At 39.9% G+C, this 26,832-nt stretch overlaps 1 protein-coding gene across 9 annotated transcripts in view; it reads right to left on the bottom strand.

Moving 5' to 3' along the window:
* Nucleotides 1-26,832, bottom strand: part of PACSIN3 (protein kinase C and casein kinase substrate in neurons 3) — a 75,237-nt gene that overhangs the window by 13,757 nt on the left and 34,648 nt on the right. For 5 of the 9 annotated variants that reach the window (XM_072421992.1, XM_072421999.1, XM_072421998.1 and 2 more), the window contains exons 2-6: nucleotides 17,278-17,356; nucleotides 7,803-7,894; nucleotides 4,612-4,768; nucleotides 3,438-3,673; nucleotides 255-410 (exon numbers count right to left, since the gene is read on the bottom strand). In XM_072421992.1, coding sequence (XP_072278093.1) covers nucleotides 255-410; nucleotides 3,438-3,673; nucleotides 4,612-4,768; nucleotides 7,803-7,847 — 594 coding nt within the window. In that variant the 5' untranslated portion in view covers nucleotides 7,848-7,894; nucleotides 17,278-17,356. Of the gene's footprint in view, nucleotides 1-254; nucleotides 411-3,437; nucleotides 3,674-4,611; nucleotides 4,769-7,802; nucleotides 7,895-12,290; nucleotides 12,326-14,554; nucleotides 15,339-17,277; nucleotides 17,448-26,832 lie in introns of those variants that run through there. The other 4 variants (XM_072421995.1, XM_072421996.1, XM_072421997.1 and 1 more) reach the window with 3 other exon arrangements.

The following is a 26,832-nucleotide window of genomic DNA, read 5'->3' as shown; positions in this document are numbered from 1 at the left end:
CCTATGCTTTCCAATGTTGTCCTTCTCACCTAAAATTTATAGTTGCCCGACTTTTAGTACTACTTGTTTCAGTAACCCAGGACTAGTATTTGAGTCAATTTATTCAGAATTCCTGATTTGGAGTATTGAATTCAGAAAACATGAATAGACTGCAAGGAAAAACATTCTTAACTATTTGTTTATTCTGTATTTTTAGCGATTTGATTTTATGTCTGTCTAATTCCCATAAATCTTCAGTCAACCCGGCCTCTAACCTTTTCTGCTTCCTGGGTGCATTTCTCCACCCGGTCCTGAAGCTTTCGGAGCTGTTCTTGAGACACTGAAGAATCAGCCTTTGCGTGATCCTCCCGAACTTGTGCTGTACGCTCATCTTTACGAGCTGCATGGTACTTCTTTTTGGTTGACTCCACCTGAAAACAAATCAAGAGCAATGATGAACACTAAACTCTATGGTCACAGTAATTAAAGGAAAAGAGTAGCATTTTTCAGTTAGCAACTCCTATATCTCTAATTATTTTTATTTTAGAACGTATTGTTGCTATTTAAAAGCCAAATTTGAAAAAGAGAAATTTTGTAGCATGGCAATCAGTTCTTTGATCGTCATACTATAGCTGGCCAAAACTGGCAATCCAATCCACAACTATTTATTTGGAACACCAAATCATCAGCTCTGATCACCAGAAAAGTAGTAGGCTCATATACTTGTAACTACCGCTGTGCACCGTTTGAAACATCAATGATTTCCACTTTGGAGATCTATAAACGGCCAATAATACTATTTTTATCAAGTTAATCTCTTACAAGGTTGTCTTCAAGCTGAATTTTTGGATCACTTTAGGTGTATCTAAAAAAAATCATTAGAAGATCAAATACCTGTGCTACCCCAAAGCATGCTGTGAATCCTTTCTACAAACCCTACTGGGGACTCAGCAGTTATGTAGAGGTTAGAGGAAAAAGCCACAGCATGTGACGGGGCCATAAACATCCAACACTCTACAAAGTTACAAATGCAGAGGTCAACGACAGATTAAATTGCTTGGGTTTTCTGATGCAGTCGCTTATATCAGGATGGTCAAACTCCTAGGGGCAACATACAGGACCGAATTCCGATATAAGCAGTTTCATTATCTAACTGTCCACCATTTCTTCATTTACTATTGTCTGAGTAAAATGCTAAACTTTATCTGGTTTTTGCCCCACCCAGGGTTGAGCTAGATGGACACTTATAAAGTCCTAATATCATTACAAGAATGGGCATAATTTATCAACATGCTTGTATTGATCTAAATCACAAAACAGATCCCAATTTTTGGTGGCATGGTAGATAGTCATGGGCAGCAACTGTGTCATAGTCACCTCATGGATCCTCTACAGCAGCATATAAGGGATAGACTTCAGAAAAAAATAGTTTAAATCCTGTCACAATGTCACCAGGAAAGGAAGTAAATTAATATCTTGGGACACAGACTGTAAGGTTCTAACCCTTCCTTGAGGTTTTTGATTTCAGCATCTCCATGTAATAAAGTAATAACTCATCTCCGGTTTCTTTATAAATCAGGAAACCTTTCTGTAGCCAATGGCATCCTGCTTTTCTAGAAATATTTTTAATTAAACAGGAAATCACCATAAAAATGTATTTAAAAATCTTTGTAAGTGTGTTTGGTTTGGCTGGAGGAGGTGCAAACTAAAAATATTCTGATACCCTACATTTGATCACTGAAGACCATGTCCTAGACCAGCGTGTGAACAACTGGTGGAATTTCCTGTAAAAAGAGTGGCTGTATGTTAGTGTCAAAGAAGGGACACAGCATATGAGCACTTTGCAGAAGAGATTTCCAGTAAATACAAATCGCTGCCTATTTTCTTTCCCTTTATTTTTTACAGCTACAGATCAATTGAAGGCCATGATCACTAGAAAATGAATTGGTATCATGAAAAGCTATCAAAGTTAGCTCCAAATGCTGCAAAAAGTCAGTTCCTCAGCTACAAATCATCATAATCGCTGCGGCACAGACCTTTCACTGAGTGCATTTAATTTTTCTTCCAAAAGAGCTTAGACACCAGCAAGATGAGTTCGGATGCTGCTATGAAATAGCTTGAATTACACAGCTCTAAAGCTGGCTATAGGTTTTAGGCTACCCTAACTTTTGCCCACACTGCTTGGAGCATTAGGCACATGCTTGTACCTTCTACTAATTGCCAAGTTCCATTGTTGGCCAACCCAGGATCTGCTACTGGTATGGGGAAACATTTGACAATCCATTTCCCTTCCTAAAATACTGGGCTAAATACCAAAGTCATGTTTTCTGTGTAGGCTCCAAGTTGTGTTATGCTGATTGGGAAATACTGGTCAGTGGTTTCATTTTAAGTAGATATAAAGCCAGGTCTTTGTGACATTGGCAACACAAAAAAATGTGATACAAGATTTTAAAACTATAACCTCTTTCTAACTACTAAAAATAAAAATATGCTAACACCTTTATAAAAGGAAGCCCCAATAAACAGAGAACACAGGAAGGGGTAGACAAATAGAGCTGTTTTTGTCAGATAAAGAGGTGAAAAGTTTTTACTTCCTTTTCCTAGACACATACTGTACTTAGCAGCTAATCTAAACAAAACTCTATTCATAAGGTGATCCTAGATGTAATATTAGGCTGAGCCTATTGTAATTATCACTTCAATCTGTCAGATGTAGTAAAGCCATTACATTTTGGGTTAAGTCTAATATAGTTAGGGGGGTCTTAGTCAATGGGCTTTGAGCTTGTGTTGATAGCATCAGTTTGAGATCTTGCGAAGATCATTTGGAGTTCATGGACTAGTGCATTTGACCTGATATTGACCTACTTTAAAGTAGACTTTGCATTCCCATAGACTTGGGTGAAATGCAAAACCCAGTGGACAGGAACAGGGTCTGATACAGGATACAGTTTTAGTTTTGAACAGAATAAGGAAGATCTGAAACCCCCTATTAAGGTGCTAATGCAGTCTTCCCCACTGGTATATGTTCACACATTCTGTCACACTTGTCACAAAGACAGAAAATGGTGGGAAATCACAAATGGAGTTGTCAGCAAACCAGGAGGCAAGGGTAAATCTTTCAATGGGATACCTGTTCTAATGACTCTGACTTTGTAGAGACCTCCTTCACTTTCTGTTAGTATCTGGTATAAGACGTAGCTGAGGGAGTGGGGCCTGGATAAGTATTTCCAAATCCTGCAAAAATGTCTCCTTACACTATGCATTAGTGCATTCTTTTGGGTCCATAGTGGTGTTAAAACAAAACCAAGTGACTTCTCTCCCCTGTAGAAGTACACTGGAATTTGGAGTTCAAGTAACTACATTTTTTCATTCTTTAGTTCTGCGTTGAGGGCAATTAATGCAAAATTCTAAGAAGATGGCGTTAATCTTTATTCTCACTTTCACCTTGACATACTTACATCTTTCAGCTTCTTCACCCAAGGTTTCTGCGCTTTACTAAATCCTTCCTCAGCTTCCTTTGTCTCCCGAAATCCTCCAATCATTTGCTTGTGAAAGGCTTCCTTCTGCCAGTCTCTAACTTTACCGCTGTCTTCATCCCAAAGCTGATTCCGAAGCTCTGTGTGTATCTCGCTGAGGGCATCTGCAGCTGTGAGGAACGCCTGCCAAGCTTTTTCCAGCGTGCCATACTGAGGGCCTGTGGGCAAGGAAGCCAATACCAAGTCAGAGGGGTTAAAGAGCTTCAGTAATACAGTGACAATCTAACATTCCCATTATTAAGCACCCTGCTAAACCACTAATATACAACCCACATCGGGCATTATCCGATGATAAGTGGCGAGTTCTGCATTTATTTTGGCCCTTCTCATCAGTCATATCAGGCCTGCATTGCACAGAGAAGCACAGAAGTACATAGCTTCTTGAAAACATCACTACACCCTGCCTTGTTACTCCTCTAGGGAGGGATTGCTCTAGGGAGGAGATACAAGTACTGAATTGCCTTAATAGGTGGATATCAATATGGAGGAGTAAGCATTCCGAGGCAGAATACTTTGCATACAGACTACCCTAGACAATGTTCATATGTGATGATGAATCTCCACAAGGAAGAACTCAAATCCAATAAATGAAAGGGGCAAGCCAGAGACAGACTGGGGAGAAAAGGCTAGATGATGCTGAATGTCCCCTTGCCAGAAAGGGAGGTGGGCACCACCTTGCTGCAGGTTCTATTTCACTCTATGAGAGGCTGACAGTGTGCAAAAAAAGTTCAGTCCAGGAGCAGAGCCTTTACAACTGTGCATAACTGAAGGCAAAGCTGTAGTTCAGCTTTCCCAATTGTGTGCCATAGGTCATTGCTAAGAAATGAACCTCATTCCTCTAACGTCTTGCTGAGCCAGCAAAGTTATTATCTGATGTAATCTTATTTTTTGCTAATTGGCCGACCATGTGACGAATCTTCTCCACTGAACTGTGGGCGGGAGACTTATCTGGGTTTGAAATCAAATTTCTTTTATCCAGGTTTTCATAAACATACAAACATTGAAAACTGCATGCCAAAATTATCTAGAGACACCAAGAGAAATGAAAAACAATATTCAGAACCAAAGCATTTGGCTACTGTAGGCAGCCACTCACCTTTCTCCAGGCTGCTCTTCCATTTGCGGCTCCAGTCTGTTAGCTGCTGGGCATAGGCCTTTTCGATTTTGGCCCTCTCACGAAAACAAGTGACCAGGTCATTGCATAGTCTGTTTCCATCTTCAATACGTTTCACCGTGCGGCGGTAATTTCCAGCCTGAACATCAGAGAACAGAAGTTTTATTTAGGTCAAAGCATGACGAGCAACATTAATAAGCAGTTTGCCACAGCAACCAGATTCAGTTTTCTTTATGTCTAAAATTAGATTTTTTTTTTATTGGTTTTTGCATTATGCATCCTCTTCAATGTGTAGATTTCAGAAGGTTGGGGGAAAGGATAGCATCTTTCTGTATTCAGTAAAGCTTTTTTTCAAATTAAAAAAAATCACTAGCTTAAAGCATTTAAACCAGAGAACAAAAAAGGCAGTATAAGGCAGTTTACCAGTCTGTTCAGTTTTCTTTTTTCATGCACTTTATGTTCTTTATTTTCACCTAGTGATAATGCTCACTCACTGTATTATGGAGGGGCAGCATTGTTACCCCAGGACAGCAAATAATAGAAATTGTTATGGGACGTGTCATGAGAGAAGTTTGGGGCTACCATTACAAATACAGGTTTAATAGTGACCGTCTCATGGACTGGAAGTAGAGTATTCACAAGTGAAAAGTCAGAAGCCTACCTACTTTTTCCTGTTTAGTAAGTAATTATAGTCAAAGGATCAGTGTGGCAGTCACACAGCCAGATTTATCAGAAGAGGTCAGCAATGGCAACACATTTCTCCAATCAGAAGTTTCTATAAAAATAATTCAAAGCGTTTATAGTTTTAAATTATATTTACTGTAGGCAGCTATTAAGTATTTGTATTTTGTTTCCTGCTTAGTAAAGCTGCACTATGTTGGACAAGTTCTGAGCAGATGCCGCTGACATTGCTTTCAGGAACTTCTGAGACTTGCAAGGGTGCACGCCAACCATGTCAAAGATGAGGTCTGCTGCTGGGTGTGCAAAATACTAAGAATAATATGTATAATATATATGTGCCCATATATAAATACCCTTGCTGACCATCCCTTGACTTCTAATTGGCAAGTCTGGTTTATATAGTCCGAGTCTTGAGTGCTGTAAACTAATAAAAGTCAATAGATTCCATAGAGTCCATCACTTTTTCCTTAGACTGTATTTGCAACCAAAACAATATAAAATTGCCTGCAATTACTGCTACTGGAGCCAAGCAGATCAGATGATCAGTAACTGCTCTGAACGTTGGCTTAGTTTTGTTTATTGACAACAGACCACGCTGTATCACATGTAGTTTGCTAAGAATTCTTTTGTAACTGGAATCCACCTTTTGAAATGGCTTGCAATTATTATTATTAACCCTTTTGTCCGGGTGATTTCAGACAGCATTACCACCCCATTCCACATGCAGTTAACTTATTTCCTGGGTGCAAGTACACCCATATCAGCAAACTGCCTACTTTGTGACTTACAAGGTTTACAAAGTGATCACTGGTGAAAGAAAGACACATACTAGATGACTGGCGGGTGAAAATCTAGCATGTGAAAAGGGGTCCCCTACTGTTGTTCATCGTTCAGTCCTGGTAGATCATTGTAGGTCTGAACAGTACTCTGCTATAGGGGAGGACGCAGCGCGGTGCCACTTGCTTGTCCTCCCCCCTTCCCTGTGTGGACCAAGCTCTTCATTCTAGTGTTGCTGTAAATGTTAACCACATTCTTTCAAACTGCACCTATCATTCTAGTTGCAGCCATTTGACTGAAGCCCAAAGACTTCTTTTATATGGGAAAATTTATATGACTGCTTGATATTGTGACTTCAATTTGCAGCAACCCATAGGAACCAATCAGAATTCATCTTTTGCTGGTCTAATATCAGAAAAGTGAAATCTGCTTGGTTGCTCAGGGTTTTTTCCATTGGCAATAATAAAGAAGCCTAAGGCACATCTTATACATTTAAAAAACTTGGCTGACTTTGTTCTCAAAATACGATTTGTCTGGCTGCCTTTAATGCTTTCCAATTACCACCCATAGACAGGTAGGATAGGTAGGTAGGTCAGGATTTTCATAATAAGGTTTGAAATCTAAATGCTTGTTTTGGGTCTGTGACTCAACAGAGAGCCAGCATAGCAGATAGGCAATTAACAACGTCAGTAGAGATTTACAGGTTCCAAAGCATACATTGCACTCATTCCTATAAAGCTCAGATGAGCACAATACTGATGCTATTGGCATGCATCTCAGCACCTATCATGTGTCTTCCCAAATGCCAAGTATAAAAGAGTATACAGGACTTCATGGTTCATAACACAGACCTGCCTTATCTGACCATCGCATTGTACTAACCCAGATTCTACACACAATCTTATGATCATGCAATGAGTGGTAATACTGTGATGTGAAAGGTGCCTGCAAAAATTGAATGCTTCTAGAACCACTGTCACTGTAACCATGGTGGAAATGTACAAGAACAGCACCAGAAAAAATAGTTATATACATTTTTCTAGTATGAGTATAAACAGTGTTTTTTTTTTTGCTCTCAAAATTCTATTAGAAAAGAATCATGCTTTATACTTAGGACATGCCAGTAGATGAAGCTGTGCACCTAAGTAAAGTGTTTAACACACTAATCACATATGTTAGCAAAATTTGTTTTGCACATTAAATGAGGACTCAGCACCATTGGTTGTCAACAATAGGTGGCAAAGAACAATAGACTAATTAAATATACCCTAAAAGTTTTTAGTACTTTAACCTATAAAAGTTTAAATAAACAAGATGAGCCCATGTGATTTTATTTTTTTACCCAGGATTTAAAAATACTACACCACAGACAAATACCCATGTTCATGTTATTGGCATTTCTGTTGGCATTTTGCTGCATCCTGAACCCTAGGTTTATACTTGAGTCAAAGTACAATACCTATATTCTCAAGGTAAAAATAAGTGCCTCGGTTCATATTCAGATCAGTTTATATTACAGTATATACAATAGCCACATCTAGTGCTAATACTGCTTAGGTTGAGCAGTCATTATTGACTTGACTTGGCCTATCTGCCCTCTGACTCGGCTGATCTAAAACATTTGGCTACGTATTGATCATGTGACCAGCATTTGCTTGCGCAAAGCTTTGTCTCTTTACAAAAGGAAAAGGAAAGGTAAAGTCTACAGCACTCACCTCCCAGAAGCTGCCGCTGGCAGCCCCCCCTCCCTCGTCTGTCATTACCGCGGATTTCTTGCAGCACAGAATTTTTGCAGATTAATCTGGCACTGTAAGAAAGGAGAGAAATCGGTTAAAAGGTGCATTACCCAACAGGTTTCTAAATCAAACTTAATGCCTTAAATACATAAAAATAATGCACAACTTTATATATGACAAAAACAATCTCAATGCTGTCTATATCTGTCCATGCTGTCTATGTAAAATATAGCCCAAGGAGAATAATAGAATTCTTTAGCATGAAGCAACCACGTCAGCACATTCCCTACAACTGCAGCAAAAGAAATAAAATTTGGCAGAGTCACCAAGAACAAAACAGCAAGAAAGTAAAGAATCCGGGCTCTAACCCTCAAATCCCTACTTTATTCAGAAAAGTTAAAATTGATTGGCATAATGATTTATTTTTCCTATATAAAAACCAGTAACAAAGTAGAAGTCTACCTAAGAAGGGTTAGAACAGGGGTGTCTCAACTCCACCCATCAAGGGCCACATTATAGGCCAGGATTTTCAAATAAAAGACGTCATTTTCTGATTTATAGCTAAATACTTGGAGGTCCTGGCCCGGAAGGACTAAATATGGACACCCCTAGGTTAGAACCTTTTTATCCCAGTTATTGCTTCCACCAAGTTATTACATGACACCCGGACATTAAATGAAATCCCCAGGAGGATCCAACTCTTCCAATACTGATCCATATTCTTCTACAAGTTTTTAAAAGGTTTCGACTTAAACTCAAGACAGGGAATTATAATACAAACCTGCGACATTCAACACGGCTTTATATAGGGTATCAGATTAGTCGCGCTTGACCATCTAAGCCAGAGTCCTGGTGTGATTTGCGTGTAATAAGGGGGATCTGTTTGATGACACCCCCACGGAGCAAACACGCAAAGACCCCCAGTGACAAGGCTATGTGTCAGACCAAAGAATGACTGTACTTTTGCATTCACTAATAGGAGGATTCAGCAGCCCCTTTCCCAACACTTGTTATTAAAAGCTCAGACAATCCAAGAACGGAAACTGTTCTCACTCCCAAAATAAACATTGAACGCAGGCCTAAAATATCAGCACCTGCTGCCAGCTATGAGACGGACCCCCTCCTTTACCCACCACTCCCTATATAGGAGCCTGGCAGTCTCCAGAAGATAGAAAGAGGGAAGCCTGCACCTAATAGGAATTTGTACAAAAAGGTCAGATTTAAAGACTAAATACTATATACCCCAATCTGATTATCATATAATAGGTGGGCTTTGATTTTTTTAAAACCCCTACAGAGGGAGGATATTTTCACCCTCTTTTTATCCACCCACCTTTGCAGTAGCATGTTATTTTCTTACTCATGACTGCAACTCAACAAGTCATACATAGAGAATCCAACATGGGCTGGGTGACATTAATGCTTTGTGTTTCCAAGAAATGTGAAACAAAAATAAATTTAAAGAAGACTTTATCCCTGTCTTTTTCAGTGACAGTTTGTCTGATGGTCACTATGTTGCAAATCTAGATGTGATGTGCCCCATTAACACTCCCCCGCAGAGCACTGTGTGCCCCATTAACACTCCCCCGCAGAGCGCTGTGTGCCCCATTAACACTCCCCCGCAGAGCGCTGTGTGCCCCATTAACACTCCCCTGCAGAGCGCTGTGTGCCCCATTAACACTCCCCTGCAGAGCGCTGTGTGCCCCATTAGCACTCCCCTGCAGAGTGCTGTGTGCCCCATTAACACTCACCCGCAGAGCGCTGTGTGCCCCATTAACACTCCCCTGCAGAGCGCTGTGTGCCCCATTAACACTCCCCCGCAGAGTGCTGTGTGCCCCATTAACACTCCCCTGCAGAGCGCTGTGTGCCCCATTAACACTCCCCCGCAGAGCGCTGTGGTCCCTCCACCACACTCTTTGGGACACAATAGTGGGGGACTCCGACATCAGACATTTCTTAAAGTGGTAAATGTAAAGGAAAAATCTCCCCACAGGGGGGAAACTGTACTGGGTTGTACTTTCATTCTATAACTGGTGCACATTGCCATATGTATGTAGGGTTTAGGAAGAATTTGTATCTGGAGTATTTAACGGGACAGAAGGGAGTTTTTTTGGAGGACTCTTTTAAATTCAGTTATCCTTTTTATATTCAGATTGAAATGTGTGGTCACCTTAAACTGCAGCAAGGTTTGCTATGACAAGTAGTAGAGTTCTACTATCCTATGCTAATTTCTAGTATCCAGTTGGACTACAGGGAGGTGAGGTCTGAACTTTCTAACATTTTGGACTAAGAAAGTCAGAGGCCTCACCTACCTTCATCTAAGTCTCAGGCTAGGAGGAGACAAGGATGAAGTTATCAGAGTCAAAAGGTCATCCAAATCTGAACCAGAATTTCTTCAATAGCGATTTTCTCAAGCTTATCCTAACCAACCTAACTAAAATAATCCCAAAAAAAAAAATAAAAAAATGTTTTACAGGATCAGTAATCTTTAAATGCAATAAATATGCAGAAAGCATTAAACAACAAGACAAATCAACTGTATTATTTCTAGTAATGATGTATCAAACATGTCAAATTCAAAAGCCAGCATTTCACTTTTTGGAGAGCGCTGATGGATTGGATCAGTTCTCAGCTTCCTATACAGAGAACAGGGGAGGTTCCAAATATATCTGCCTAAAATAGTTTGTGCCTCACCCCCTTCCCACCTGGCCACAGCCAGTCTGATTTATTCATTCTATAATATAGAGACTCCACTAGAACAGAGAAATGCCATCAATCGGCTTTGGTTGCTGCAGCTGGAAGCTTAGCGGCCAAGTTTATAAAAGAAATTTTGCCATTAGAGTACGCATAATGCTAACAAGCTCACAGATCTAAAATCCACCTTCAAAGCTCACGTACAAGAGGACAATTGTGGAAAAGGTCAACAGCAGGAGACCACTTGTTATACTAATATTCTAAATTTAACAAGGCAAAGAACAACATTTTATCACAGCCAATCAGAATTCATATATTTCGGTTATCTCTAAATATGGGTTGGGAGAGAAAACAGCATATCATTGTCAGCTCAGTCATCTTGTGTTTCAGGACAGAGCTTTTTGTCAGCTACATCTCCTGTGCTGACATTAGTTTCTCATGTTACTTAGTTGCTATTTTTTTTTTTTTTTTTTAAGATTAGACACAAAAATGGTGACTGCTTTTAGTGGAAGGGTAAAACCAGTTTCTTCAATGATAAGATCTAGGAAGTTACACAACATCATGCATTGTACATTGAATGACCTTTTGGCATTTTATTTAAGTGTTGCGTATCCTGATACATTGATAAATAAATCTGTGTGATCTTGTGTGTGTGAATCTGGCTGAACTGTTTTCTCAATTTGCAGTTATTTTACTTTTACCCCATTTGTAAATTATGGAGTGTTGGAAATTCAAGGTAAGAGTTCCCCAATCTACATACAAAATAATAAAATGATCTCAGGTTACGGCATTATTTTTTAAAAAAATATTCTTATATTTTGGAGCACGTCTGTTGCAGAGCTCCATTGAGGAAAGGAGCCAGATTGTACGGTGGGGAGATTTTGTGAAAGGAGTTTACAAAATAAAAGGTCAGCATGGGATCCAACTCACAGTCCATTAGGAACCAAATCATCCCCTCTAAATAGACTGCTTGTTTATTTGAACCCATCAAAACAAAAGTGTAATCTAAACAGCAAATATTTATTATATTGCAGTTTATCAAGCAGACGTAGAGGCTGTGTTAGTTTTCTTTTCTGTGGCAATTTTCAATTTTTACTGTCAGAGCATCCAAACTACCTTACTATTACCTCGATTGGAATGTCCAGCCTGGACCAATAAACAACATATTGCTTTCTTCTTCACATTGCACCCAATAAGTTAATTTATTACTTCTTGATACCCTTAAAGGTTATTATTTTTTAAGTCATTATCTACATTGAAATGATCTATTATCATAGTTTATAGGGTCTCTTAATCCCAAGGAAGCCCATAGGGGCGAAATGCGTCGGGTTGAGACCCGCTATGTGGCCCTGTGCTTCTATTCAAGTCTGTCAACCTTAAAATTATGTTTAGTACTATGTGAATAGATTTAATATTCCATGCTCCTTTACACGTTGATTTATTTTCTGTGTATTTCAAACAAAGTTGCTATAGTTTTTATACATTAACTACATATTTGTGCCTTAAAAAGCCTGCTTTTCCTTCTTTCCTATTTTTCATTCCTACTGTACAGTCATATTATTGGAGGAGAGAGGCTTGGCACATAGGCATTTTATCGGCATCATTTTGTAAAATCCAGAATATTTGTTATGTTACAATTACCCTACTTTTTGTAATTTTCAATTTTAACCAATTGAATCAGCCAGTAACCTAACTAGGCTCATCATACTGTATCTATACATTCTCATCCTAAACAAAAAGGATGTTGGGTCTACAGAGCACCCCCAACCTTACCTAAAACATGAGGTGTTGTACTCCAGGGAGCAATGCTAAACAGTGCAGCAAAGGAAGAGAGCAGAGGATGTTATCAGCTCACAAGTTTTCCAGAACTTTCAACAAACATTTTATGCACTTATCAAACAGATCTAACAAAATATTTTCAACTTTTGACTTTTTATATTATTTAATTGAACTCCATTAGCTTTAGGATGTTGGTATCAATCTAATCTGAAAATGACAGAACCAAAATTGCTGTGTGAATGGTTAAGGGTATATTGGTATGTGAGTTTGATTGCGGGGTTGCAAAAGTGTGCCTGTTCCTGAATAGGAAAGGTTGAGGAACAACAAGGGTAAAGTAGGAAGTATGTGCAGAAGGGAGTACAGAGGGTAGAAAAGCAGGCGGTATGTGCAGGAGAGGCGTGCAGGCGGTATGAGCAGGAGAGGCGTGCAGGCGGTATGAGCAGGAGAGGCGTGCAGGCGGTATGAGCAGGAGAGGAGTGCAGGCGGTATGAGCAGGAGAGGAGTGCAGGCGGTATGTGCAGGAGAGGATATGAGCAGGAGAGGAGTGCAGGCGGTATGTGCAGGAGAGGAGTGCAGGCGGTATGTGCAGGAGAGGCGTGCAGGCGGTATGTGCAGGAGAGGCGTGCAGGCGGTATGAGCAGGAGAGGAGTGCAGGCGGTATGAGCAGGAGAGACGTGCAGGCGGTATGAGCAGGAGAGACGTGCAGGCGGTATGAGCAGGAGAGACGTGCAGGCGGTATGAGCAAGAGAGGAGTGCAGGCGGTATGAGCAGGAGAGGAGTGCAGGAGTTTTGACAGCGGGAGCACAGTGCAGAGGGTATGGCACCATGTACAAGAGAGGAGTGCAGAGGGTATGAAAGTAGACAGTATGTGCAGTAGGGCAGTGTAAAGTGTAGGGCTGCAGGCAATATGAGCAGGAGAGCAGTATGGAGGGATGACAGCAGGCAGTAGGTTCAAGTGATCTGTACAGAGTGTATGACATAAGATAAATGCAGGGGGTGTGAAAGCAGGTAATTTGTGTAGGAGAGTAGTGGAGAGAGCAGGCCATGTGTGTGGATTAGTATGGAAGGCAGAATGTGCAGGAGAGGGATGCAAGCTATATTAAGGTGGGATTATGTACAGGCTATACAAAATGCAGGCCCCATATTTGAAATCTATAACAGGTTGCCTAACCTGCTTTTACATGGTAAAATGTAAAAAAAGAATTAAAAAAAAAAACAAGGTCAAAACAGGAGAAACCTTCCCAGATCAAGGTGCCAGTTATATAAATGGATTTGTGGGTTTAATGCTGATGGGTGTTCAGAATGAGCAAGGAAAGTTAATGAAAACCTCTTTAGGTGGCATCCAGGTGTTTAGCAAAGATGCATGCTGGACTCTCCAATACCCCCTGAAAGCTAATAAATGAGCGCCTAAAAAACTGTACATAAATCGCCTACATAAAAAATAAGAAATGAGCGAGTGAAAAGGTCAAAGTCATAATACAACTTACTTTCACATCAGTTTAATGACTATATATGTTTTTTCACTATAACATCCTGTAATTTCCCTTTGTTAACCATCAGAATCAAAGGCATCCCTGCAAAGAAAAGGTTTGATGCTGAAGATGTTTCAGCTAGCGTAGCTCATTAAGCCAGAGAAAAATGGTGACGCGGGAAGGTGGAGCAGTAATTACTAAGCTTTTATTTGCAAGGATGTCTTTGATTCTAATAAAAAGGAAAATAAACAACAAAGTCACTTTAAAGCAAGCAGACGTGTACAAAACTGAAATGCAAATACATGAAATGGGTATGGAGTGAAATGCAAAGATTAGTGTGTGCAGTCTTGTGATCCATGGAAATAGAATATAAAGCCACCGGCACTTCACTGTCACAACATGTGCTTTTTTATTTTTTTTTTTACATAAAAGCCAGTGTTTCAGTGTTGTACAGGGTCACTGTCTCCAGCTTGAGGAGTCCAAATCAGATTAAAACATAGCAGCATTTTTCTCTACTTCCATTTTACTAAATTCCAAAATATATACCCCCCCCCCAAAAAAAAATAAAAAAAAAATCCAAGCACCGAGTGTGGAGGATAAAATATTGCGTAAAGGTAAACAGTTCTGACCATATACTAACCTCAACAGGTTATAAAGGAGCTCAACAAAGGTGTATGCACAAAGTTAATTTGGGTCAGTGGGGGGCTCAGAAGCCAATTGAGGAAGGGTAAAAATAGTTTTGCTTTTGTGTTGACACAAAAAAACAGAAAGAAAAGTCTCCTCTACCCTGTAAAGGCAAATAGCAACATGGAGAGTGCACAGAAACCAATCCGAACCCAACTTTCATTGATACGACCTTGGTGGAAAGGGACTCCATGCTAGGCACTCCGCATATTCCTTATTTATTCTCCTTGCTTGTGAAATATGCTTAATAGGGTTACAAAACACAACAGAAAAATTAAAACAAAATGTATCTCTTGACATTATTTGATTGCTATGCAAAAGCTGGCAGCTTTTTTTTTTTTTGCCTATCTGGAACATGTCGAGTCTATAGACTCAGAGCTCGGTCCAAGTAAGTGATCCTCCAATTTTTTTTTATGAATTGTATCATTCAATAGAGTTGGATATTCTTTTTTTGAATTGCTAGAGAATATCCATCCTTCATGCTTTACTTGGGGGTAAAACCAGCTTATGCCAGCAGTCCTTAGAGCACACCTGTCACAGGGTTTTCCAAGGATAAATAACAGGCCTTCTCTAGTATCCTATAGCAACTTCTGTACTCCTAGACACCTCCTCGCTGCAAACCTCATAGGGAAATATATTTTTTCAAGTTCATATTTCCATAGGTCTACGCACACAGATTATTTGCCCACCTCTGCCTTTTATTAGGTAAATTCCAACACTTATTCACAATGTATAGACGTTCCTAGGTAGTGATAAAAGCTGGCATATAGCAGATTTTGTAACCTTCTGAACGTGCTCTACAATAGGGGTGCCCACACTTTTTTGGCTTGTGAGCTACTTTTTAAAATGACCAAGTCAAAATGATCTACCAACAATAAAAACTGTGCATGGTAAGAGTTTATTTTGAAAGGCAGGGCTCCGCAAACTACTCGCCTTTGCGATCCACCTGTTGGGCACCCCTGCTCTACAATAATGCATCTAGATTTCAAAATATGTCCTTCAGTCCATGTGGTGTGGAAGGAAATAGAAGTATTCTGTGCCTCATGGTGTGATTCAGGCATGGAATAAAGGAGGTGAATACTGCTCAATAACCTTTAGATGATATGAACCAGAAATTTAGGTCTACATAATGAATGAATGGAGTCTGTACTCAAACCCAAATACTGGGTCTGATTTAATAAAGCTCTCCAAGATTAGAGAACATAGAGAACCTGGGTGATCCAACAAACCTGGAGATTTCTTTAAAAAGTTTTGTATTCGTTGGCAAATGTTTTCAATTCTGGACCAGATCCGTTCCAAGTTTGGTGGATCACCCGGGTTCTCGCATGATAGTCTATCTTCTCCTTTACTAAATCAGGTCCATTGTGTTAATGGGCCAGTTAATCCCAAAAGGCTCTAGTGCAACTTCACGGCATACATAAATAGTATGTCTGTCCTTGTCCAAGCACCCCCAGGCCCCCCCCCTCCCCCTATGAGTCAGTGCTGAGGCCCGGGGTAGGTTCACAGGAGTGTTGCAATGTGGGTGGTAGGGCAACACTTTGCCCCATATCCAGAAGTTTTTTTTTGGTAATATATTAGGGCTACTGTAGCACATAGGGGACACTATTTTGCTTTAGGCAGTTTGCTTTAAGGGTTTGCTTTAGGCAGACATACTAATCTCAAATTTCTCTTTTACTGACAACTAAAGAAAACATTCTCAAATCTGAATAAAAATTAAATCATATTATTAAACATCACACCAGTGAAAACATAAAAGTCACTTTATGAAAGTATCAATTAAATATAAATATTATAACAAGTACTAAATTTCTTGAACACGCATGGCCATTTTCCTAATCACACAAAACTGCATACTTTGCAAAATTGGCTTCATAAGGCCCAAATTTGTAAAATTCTCGGGCATTATAAATCCCTCAAAAACCCCAATTTATTGGACACATTTCATTGTGAAAGAACACCTCGATGCAGCCAATCAGCATTTGTTTTTTTACCAATTCTGGGGGTACCAATGAAATTTGAAGTCTAATTTGTTCCTGCACATCACCAGACATTTAAATCCAAGACCTCAATACATGGCAGTTTCTGATTCCTTTGTAAATAATGATCAGACCCCAATTTAATTGGTTTTCATGGGACATCCAATAGATCAAGGGTGTCAAACTCAGGCCCACGGACCAAATCTGTCCCACACTGTAATTTTTTTTGGCCCACAAGAAATTACCAAATGTCTACTAGAGCTGTCCCGCAAGTGGACAATGCATGCACCGCTAAAACTACAAATCTCAGAATTCTCCGCTCGCACGTCAATCAGGACCCACAAGCGCCCACTCCTCTGTTGACATTCATTAGCGACCTTCCTCAATTGTAGATATTTTTTCAATAAATATCAAGGTTGGCCCAGGACTTTGTCTTTGTTTTTCATTTTGGCCCACTGTGTATTTAAGTTTGACACCCCTGCAATAGATAGTTCACCTCAGACAATCCCAGAGAAGTAGATGTGCGGTTCCGCTTATGACTATATAATCATCATCAGTATTGGCCCCATCCAATCCTTTTGGCCGATAACCTGACACTTATCTGCTACGTTTGCTTTAATCCCATGAACTGTTGGAGTGTTGCAATGCTGCACCACAACAGTTTAAATTTCACAAAATACAAGTCTGGGCGTTGGCACAAAAATCAACATTTTCTCTGCACCCCAAACCCATATTCTACCCCCCCCCCCCCCCCCCCAGATGAACAAAACTCACCGAAGGGTCCAGGTCCCAGTGTACAGGACACCCTCAGGTTCCTAAATAATAGCAGACAGTATTCAAGTCACATACCTTGTAGCCAGAAGACGATCCTCAGGAAAAGAAGGAGGGGGAGAAAAGCAGACCTGCACAGACCTGTGCTCTTCTAAATCTGCAGAAAGAAAATGAGCAGTCAGTGGCAGCTGCACACTAAGCACGCACACTCAATTTCACATGACGCTCGACTAAATATGGAGACCCCAATATAGCAGTGTCCAGCCTGACGCCTTTGCCACCCTCTGCCAAGTGATGTCAGTCACCTACGACTCTCCTCCCCTTTCCTAAACAAGTGGCACCAGGCAGTAATCCCCGATGACTCAGATTCGGCCTGTCATGACGAAGTGGGCCAGGGACCCAGAGGGTGACTTGCAATCGGTATAATAAATTGCATCGACTCTTGTAAATTAGTCACGCCTTTTTGGAGGGACATCTGAAGAATTCATCATAAATCAGAGCAAAGAGGAGTAAATTATATGCTGTGAAACAAGTTATTCAGGGAAGATGCTTCCGGACGGCACAATAATGACCCCCAATGAGTCTCCTGCGGCATTAGATCACATGACTAGGAGCACAGGGTACATATGGGTGGTAGGGGGGCATTGACTGTGCGGATCCACTAACTGGTGCCTTGCAGATTGCTATGCTTTGAGGGTACTTCGGCACTGTCTATCAATCTACTTAGTTTTTCAGGTTCCTCTCCAGGACTCTGTGTGCATTAGAATCTGCAGCAAGTCAGATACAGCACACTTGGCTGGAGCACATCGAGCATCAACTAGCCCTTTTCAAACTTTTCAATCATGGAGCCTCACACCAGCACAGAGGCATTACCAAAGCTTATTGCTTTCAGGAAACTATGAACAGCATCCACCAGCCATGATCCTCTTGCATGGCATAAAGAAGCAAATCACCTATGGATTTTGTTGCTGCTAAACTCAACATTCCCCATCAAAGCATTTTATTATTATTTTATTATTGTTTACATAGTTCCTCCCAATAACCAGCCTACTGCATTGTATTAGGGATGAGGGACCTTGGGAGGAGTGAGGCCGGTTGCTGTCATGTCCTCCAATGATGTACAGAACTGTGCTGCCCCCTCCCAGTAATCACAATGTGCCTGCTTCCCATAGTGAAGAACACAGACCCAGTGGGGAGGTCCAATATAAAAATACACATGGAAAGGTTGTATTTATACAGGAAATTAGAATGTTAAACTCAGAAATTATTATTAACAGGTTTAACATAGGCTTTCACCTCTTTGTCATGCACGTAACATAAGTGACAGAATGTACATTGGACAAGGACAACTTCAGCTGCTTTTCAGAGGCTGCAGTCTGTCTATAGGGTATTCTGGTAACTGATCTTCCACTAACATGATTCCTATTATAAACCTACAGGTGAAGACTGGAGGACTAAATGCAGCATTTAAAAAAAAGGTCATCCCTCTGCAAAAGCTGTAACTAAAATTCTCATTGATAGATAGCTCTATGAGAAACAACTTTTTATATTTACACCTCAATTTAAAAAATAATAAAAATGAACAACACTACAATATAAAATAGAATCTGGAGTATATTTATAAAGATCAAATATATTGCATTCTATTTCACCACTATTTGCAGAATTTTACAGACATAATTACCTTCAGCCAACAGTTTGAAAAAAGTTTCTGCTCCAATTAAGCAGGTAGCACTCTGGCCTATGCAGTGCTAGGTCCCAGGTTCGAAGCTCGGCCAGGACACTATCTGCATGGTGTTTGCAGGTTTTCCCCATGTTTGCATGGGTTTCCCCTGGGTGCTCTGGTTTCCTCCTACATTCCAAAAATATGCAGCTAATTTAATTGACTTCCCCCCAAATTTGTCCATTGCCTGTGTTAATGGCATATGACTATGGTAGGGACATTAGATTGTGAGCCCCTTTTAGGGACAGCTAGTGACATGACTATGGATATTGTACAGCGCTGCGTAATATGATGGCGCTATATAAATACTGTGTAATAATAATAAATATATGATAATATTAATAATTCCTAAAGAGTACCTGTGTATCTTTTCCCATGCAGATGTACACAGATCAGCTCCCCTACTATTCCATCCCCATGCTAAAAGCAACAAGAGAATCACCTAGTCACTTACACAGGGCTTCTACTTGTGAGGGCCCTTAATGTGAGGGCACTGGAATGACCAGTTGGCAAGCACCAGTATGGTCATATGGGCAGAAGGTGAATGAGTCCTATGCTCCCCCATATAGAGTGGAAAATGGTAATCTTCATTCCTAGTAGCTAATCAGAGTGAAAGAGAAGGTAGAAAGAGCAAGGACGGACAAACCGTTTTACTTTGATTATAAGAAAAGGACTGTGCTCTGATTTATGCAGAATATCTAACTGGTGCTTGAGGGATGTTACCAGAAAATACTCATAACTGTTATTCCCCTTGCACATTATTACACATAGTGGAATTAAATTTCCCTCATCTGGTCATGCTACATCCATGAGCACCACTGCCAGCTGCTACATCTTTGCCCAGAATTTTTCTGAGTTTGACATCTTTGGCAATCTTGATTGGCTGGCCAAGAATTAAACTTCCACCAATGGGCATTGGAGTAAAAGAAAAACTCAATCTTTTGTTCAAATCAGCTAAAAGTTGGACCTTTAGCTCAGCAATCAGCCATGCTCATGCATCTATCTTATTGATAAGTTCTAACACACCAGGGGTAGGGTGTTGAACCTCTACAGAGAGACCACTGCTTTTGCACTTTGAGCAAGGATTAACTTTTGCAGCTGCTGAGGTCTACTCAGGCTGTGGATGCTTTAGGACATTGGTCGCCAACCAGTGGTCTATGGACCACTGGTGGTCCATGAGAAAATGTTGGTGGTCACCAGAAAAGTTTGGACATTTGCAATTTTTATGTTTTAATAATAATAAAACAGAATATTCTTATATTCTGAATTACAATTTTTGCCTTTATATTGCACTAAATTCACAAACTGTACCAGAGACAGAAAAACAAGGGAGGCGCAGCGTGACGTCAGTGTAATCTTAGGTTGTATGAGGCAACCGTTGCCGAGCCATATGCTTTAGTATTGTTTGGACAATTACAACATTTCTTTGGTAATACCAAGGATAATGCAACTAATGATAATAGTAACAATAGGAAAACTTCACCTACCCGAGTTGATTAATGAATCAGAGCCTCCACAGTCCTTGCTGGGCACCATTAGGAAGATCATTATTTTACAAATGTATTTATCTTTTTTTAAAAATTGAAATAAATGGTCCACAGGATTTAAAATTATGAATTTGGTGGTCCATGAGGTCCGAAAAGTTGGCGACCACTGCTTTAGGAAGTTAAACTGTAGGACAAGCTTCCATGCTCCTGGAATGTATGTAGCCGATCTTAACTGAATATTCAATTGAGCCAACTGGGGTGCAACATGCAGACAAAGGACAAATCCCATGGGTCAGTGTCCAGAAGATGTCAGATTTAAACACTGAGCTGTACATGCACAGATTAAGGTACATTCTAAAGATTCTTACAAATAAAAAGGTATGGTAGAAGGAAAAGAAAAGCTGAATATATTGAAAGGATTGGTCACTAGGCTATTGGAATTTGTCCTTTGTCTGGACATTGCACTACAGTTGGGCTTCAGCTCCAAACCTGCTCTGGAGCCTAAACAAAAGATCATCAAAAGCAGATATCCCCCCTCCCCAGCTCCAAACTACTTTACGGCAATTAAATACTCTCGGAATTAGCTGTGCAGTCACTAAACTAAGTAAACTACATGATTTGTGTAAGACAATCTGCAAATGAGGGTTTAGTCCTGTACTTAGATAAATAAGATAGCAAGAAACAGAGGCCCAACAAGTGGCCAGGCGATCAAGTCAGCGATATCTCACCTTTTTGAGGACAACTGAGCACTACGAGGGGGTATGCAGTTAGTTACCCAATAATGTGTATAAAGTGAACTTGGAAAAAGCTTAAAAGTTTAATTTGAAATTTCAGAAGTTCAGTGTTCAACCCTGGGTGGGAAGAAATTGTAGCCCCTGTATTTTCTTCAGTAAAGAGTTGGGTCACAATACAGGGGCTACAGCTAAAAGGGGCTGGAGAGAACGCTGGAAGTTATTTTCAATCTTAAAACCTGCAGTTTATAAAAAGGTCATGAAGGTCCTGGTTCCCAATGCTACCGGTATGAAGTGGGAACTGTCTTCTAGTGTAGCTTTTGCATTGTCATCATGTTACGTGAACCCTTGGTGAAGAATACAAGCAGATATGGCAATGTATATTGTGCATAGTCCACTCATGTCCCAATGAACATAATTGCCAAGATATACTAGAAAGAGGAGTGTTAATCAAACATCCTAATATAATATCAAACCGCCCATCCTGATAAATGTACATATAAAGAAGTGACAGCAAAAAAAGCCAGGGTGTTTCAAATGCGTTAAATTATATTAAATTAAAAATTCATACATAAAAATTCAATTTTTACAGAATTGATGGTCTTCCCCGCTGCTCTATATTTGTAGGAGGGGAAAAGACCATATGCTAGACAGTAGATTTCTACTGGATTTATATAAACGACTGAGAATCTTGTACCCGACGCGTTTTGCCTACTTCCTCAGGGGACTTGATAAGACACTTTGCATAATCTGGTTTCATTTTACAAATGGAAGAGAGGTTTCAGAGAAAAAGGTGCACATATAGTAACACCAATTTATTCTGGAGGTTGGAGTTATTAAATGGAGATGAAGCACGGTGTACAGCAGAGGCGTTGCGTAGTTGAAGATCAGAGCAATGATGTGCAGCCAGCGCTGGAGTAAGTGTACACCATGGCTGAAGAAGATCAGCAGTGATGAGCTTCAATAATCCGGCGCACTGACCTGGAACAAGTAATAAGATAAGGATTCTGGATTTATTCTGACTCTTCTGATTTGCATATTTGCTCCAGATCAGTGACTTAGAACTCACCAATGTTCCAAACACTCAATGTTATGGCCAGGTCTCTTTAGATGATGACTACCAATGGCAGTTGACACGTTCCGTGAAATGTTTACTCTAAACTCTAATTCCCTAGAAGTGTGATTAGAATTTGCAGCCCTGCAGCATGCGGCTTCTTCTAATGTTGTAAAATGTCAAGTATGCTACAAAACACAACTTGAAACATCTTATATAGCTACTGAAGCACTCATGAGCCGCTGGGTGGCTGATTTAAGAAGTTTTAATCACACACTGTGGAGTGTGATCATCATAACTATAAAATAAAGCCTGCTAAAGATGTGCCAACAAACAGAGGCCACCAGGTGGCAGATTACAAGCTCCAACCTGCAACTAATAAATTCCATAGAAGGCAAAATTTATTATCACACACAGACAAGCAAATGAAACATGGGCAAAACTGAACCTGCAGGGAAAAATGCAACCAGTTTCATCAGTGCCAATTTGTTTGGACAATTTATCATCACAATTACAAGGTTAAACATGTTTTGAGGTTCGTAATACTCATCCCTGCCGAATATAATACAGTAACTCCATGGAAGGGAAAAAATAGAGAATAAAGGTTGGATGCTAGTTGTTGGAAAAGAACATTTACACTCCTTTATGTGTCCACATAGATCTGCCTGTTACATAGTAGGTTAGGTTGAAAAAAAGACATAAGTTTATCAAGTTCAACCACTAGGGAAATAAACATATCCTCGATATAAAACCCTATAAGACATAGTTGGTCCAGAGGAAGGCAAAAAAACCCTGGTACAATTTGCTTCAACAGGGGAAAAAAATTCCTTCCATTCCATGAGGCAATCGGATGTTCCCTGGATCAACAGTCACTGGTATTTTTATTTTAAATCCTTAATGCCCAGTTATATTTTGTGCTTCTAGAAATCATCCAGCTTTTTCTTAAAACAATCTATAGTAGTTGCTGAAACTACTTCCTGAGGGAGCCAATTCCACCTTTTCACAGACCTTACAGTGAAGAATCCCTTCCTTATCCAGAGCTTAAACTTCTTTTACTCCAGACGCAAAAAGTACCCTCTTGTTCTTTGTAATGATCTCAAAGTGAACAATGGGGGAGAGAATTCTCTATATGGACTGTATATATATTTATACAGGGTGATCATATCCCCCATTAAATGTCTGTGTTGCTGATGAATGCATTACTGTAACACAATCTATGAACTTGGTAATGGCGCATCAATTCTCATTTACTGGACATGCACATACCTGACTTAGCACTACGATTTTGAATTAGGTTTATATAGAAGTATATCAACAATCAATGGTTTTGAAAGAAAAGAGTTCAAAAGCACAATTTGTATTCTCAAAGTAAAGGTTTAGAGAAGTTTCTTATTAACTTGTGGAACTCTTCAAATAACTTTCAAGTATTGGGGAAACCCTGGTATATTTCCAATATAAATATATATATATATATATATATATATATATATATATATATATATATATATATATATAACATATAGCTCACAGTACATTAGTTGGGTGGTCAGTAGGAAGAAAGTCTCTTACATTGTTGGCCAGTGGGAAGAATGTCACCCTATAGATCACCAGAAAGATCATTGGTGTCACTTAAACTGACCTGAGAGACACAAATTCCTGTTCAAGGAACCCCTGGAAACCTCTGTAGGAACCCTTGTTAAGAAACCCTGGCCTAGAGACTAGAAGGGCTTGCCTATACTCAGCCCTCATATAGTCCCCCGTTATAAAGTAAAACATTCAAAAAAAATATTAACAATATTATTAATATTATTAATTTTAAACCTGTTGTACTTGTAATTTAATGACATGGTGATGTTCCATTCACCTCCATTAAGGGGTGGAGCCTTGACACCCTGGGCTCACAGGAAGGAGGTTAGATAACACCAGGTGTCATTCAAACCAAGAGGAACAATGACATATCATGGCATAGGAGAGTCCCAGCAGGGGAATGCCAGAGATCAGGTGAGAATAGCAGCCAGAGATGGGTGTTGATATATTTAAAATATATCACCAGGATGAACCTGAGCTTTTATGACACAAACAGATAAGGGTGAAAAAATTGTAAAAGAGGGGCATATGATTGAAACTTTAAATACACGAAAGTTGAAAAAAAACAACAGTATGCTCACCTGTCCCTATTCCAAAGCGGACATCAGGCCTGGATGATGTAACTCCTGTGCAGGCACGTGGGAATTCATTCAGTCCTGATACCTGCAGGGGAAGCCGAAATGGAATCGACTTTTGACTGATGGGCGGAGATCAGACGGGTAAGAACACTTATTGGAGAACAGACATCACCTGCCACTTTCTGCAATAAAGCTCTGCCTGATGACACATTTTTTAAAGTGGAACTTGCAACTTTCCAGGTTAAGGGAATTATTTTTGATATGACCTGAAGATCAAGAACATGGGTACAGGACCTAAAACCAATTATTTTACTGATGTAAAGTGAATGTAGTGAATCTTTGAAACAGTCACCTAGCAGTATGCAGAATACACATTTGGGATAAACATAGGATTATATCAATAGAAAAAAATCCAAGAAGTGTAGATTCAATTTGGTTGTCACCTAGTGTTCTCCCCAGCCCCTTTTAGGCTGGGCGCACCACCTGGCTGATTTTGGGTGGTTACTGAAGAGTTGGAACACAATACAGGGGACAGCTACCCACCTACAATTTCGTCCCAATCAGCTTAGGGGTTAAACGCTGCTGTCACCATTGTAGGATTCACCCTTACCTGGCCGTCATGTTAGATCAATCATTTCACTACTTTCTGGGTCACTGAACCAGTGTAAGCATGCATAACGAAAAGTCAGAATTCCCAATCTGCAAACTTGCAGCAGGTCAATGACTGGAAGAACTGGAAGTATTGATTCAGCATGCCAGAAGCAACCAGCATTTTCAGAAAGAAAGCTCAGCAACTTAAACCACCATAATTTCCTTTAAAGAATGACTGGTCCTCTTTGCAGTTCCCATAGTTGTTTTTGATAAAAGAAGCAGCAAAGTTATTTTCAGAGCTCATTCCTTATATAGTGATTGCTGGATGAATTTTCTTCAAGAGTCTGGCCTGGTTCCTTACAAATGGCATTTTTGTCTCTTTCAGCTAGTGCAAGAAGAACCTGGTGAGTAAATTCACATGGGGGGGTTAGTGAGAATGGGGACTTGGGGGAGAATAAATGAAAGGGAGGACAGTTTAATGCTAACAAATATAGAAACTTACATTTAATATTCGGATGTAAAGCTTTAATATAAAGTATGCAAATGTTTAATTTAAAGGACGCAGACATAATAAATTACACAGCATGCTGAACTAATATTAAAGCAGAGCACCAACTAAATAGCTTTGTGTAACTGAATAAACCAATTACTCCCATATCTGCAGAGAAGGGGTGCGTCACCCTTCTGTGGGTCATTTTGCAGCGTGTGTAATCTGATTAAACAACAGTTCTAATATGAGCCGAGTAAAGCCACTGCTTTCCCTCGGAGCCCTGCTGCTTGCTGCTAATAAATATGAAACTGCCATGAAGTATATAAAAAATATTTCAGAAATTATTTTTTACTGATAAAAATATAATTATTTTTCCACCACTAAGTTTTTTGCCCAACTTAGTACTGCGGGTTGCCTTCAGCAATATTAATCCACTTGCACACCAATACTGTGCAGTGGTTGCTGGAGTACCAGAATACTAATGGTGACCATGATGGGCAATGCTTCTGCAATATATCTCCATCAGGGATGTAGATGTGACAGCATAGAAGGTACACATAGGTGACAACACAGGATCACAATTGGGAGACAGTTGTCAGCTAATAAAAGGAAATGCCTAACCCATCACAACAAGATCATAAAGTGTTCCTTTTACATTAGGGACTTTGAATGTCATCGTATTGGTAAAGCTTTTTTAATATCTAAGTGATTGGGTTTACATGCACTTTGCTTAAAGATAATTTAAATGAACACAAAGGCAAATCATTTGAGGATTTGTTATCATCCATGTATAGAACATAGCAGAAAGGTTAGGACGGAGGGGTGGATGATACTACAGCAGGAGGATAGAGGAGCCTCTTATTGAAGGAATGAAAGGGATTACTGGAAGGTTTATAAAGAACAGAGTGCACGCATTCTAACATGGGCATCCCGAAAAAGAAGCCTATGTATAATAGCTTGTGCAAACAGGTGGTAAGCACTGGTGGCATGCCAGCTGCTCAAACCCCAAACCGCTGCACTGCTTCTTAAAGAACCAGCTTTCCAACATTTTATAGTGGGCAGCACTGAACTGCTTACTACTGCCCATGTGAACTCCCATTTGTTCCTTATGGGTAGTTGTGAGTGAGATGCTGCATATAGTCCCCAGCACAGTTTACAGGTGTGCATTAAAAATATAGGAGGTTCTAAACTGATCTAATAAATAACAAAGACAAAAATTAAGTTAAAACATTCACCTGAAAGGTCTTCTCTTATAATCTTAAGTAAAGTTTGTAAGTCCCATTTACAAAAAGGTGGCGACACCACTTTCTTTGACCGAGTTAAGGAATTGGAAGGTGTCATTTCCCCATTGCAACCTACTGATTGGATAGTGAAGGAGCAGCAGCATAATGA

This window comes from Pyxicephalus adspersus, chromosome 9 (genome assembly GCF_032062135.1).
Source record: "Pyxicephalus adspersus chromosome 9, UCB_Pads_2.0, whole genome shotgun sequence".
NCBI lineage: Eukaryota > Metazoa > Chordata > Amphibia > Anura > Pyxicephalidae > Pyxicephalus > Pyxicephalus adspersus.
Note: the sequence above shows the minus strand (reverse complement) of the source record. Positions and strands in the feature narration are given on the sequence as shown.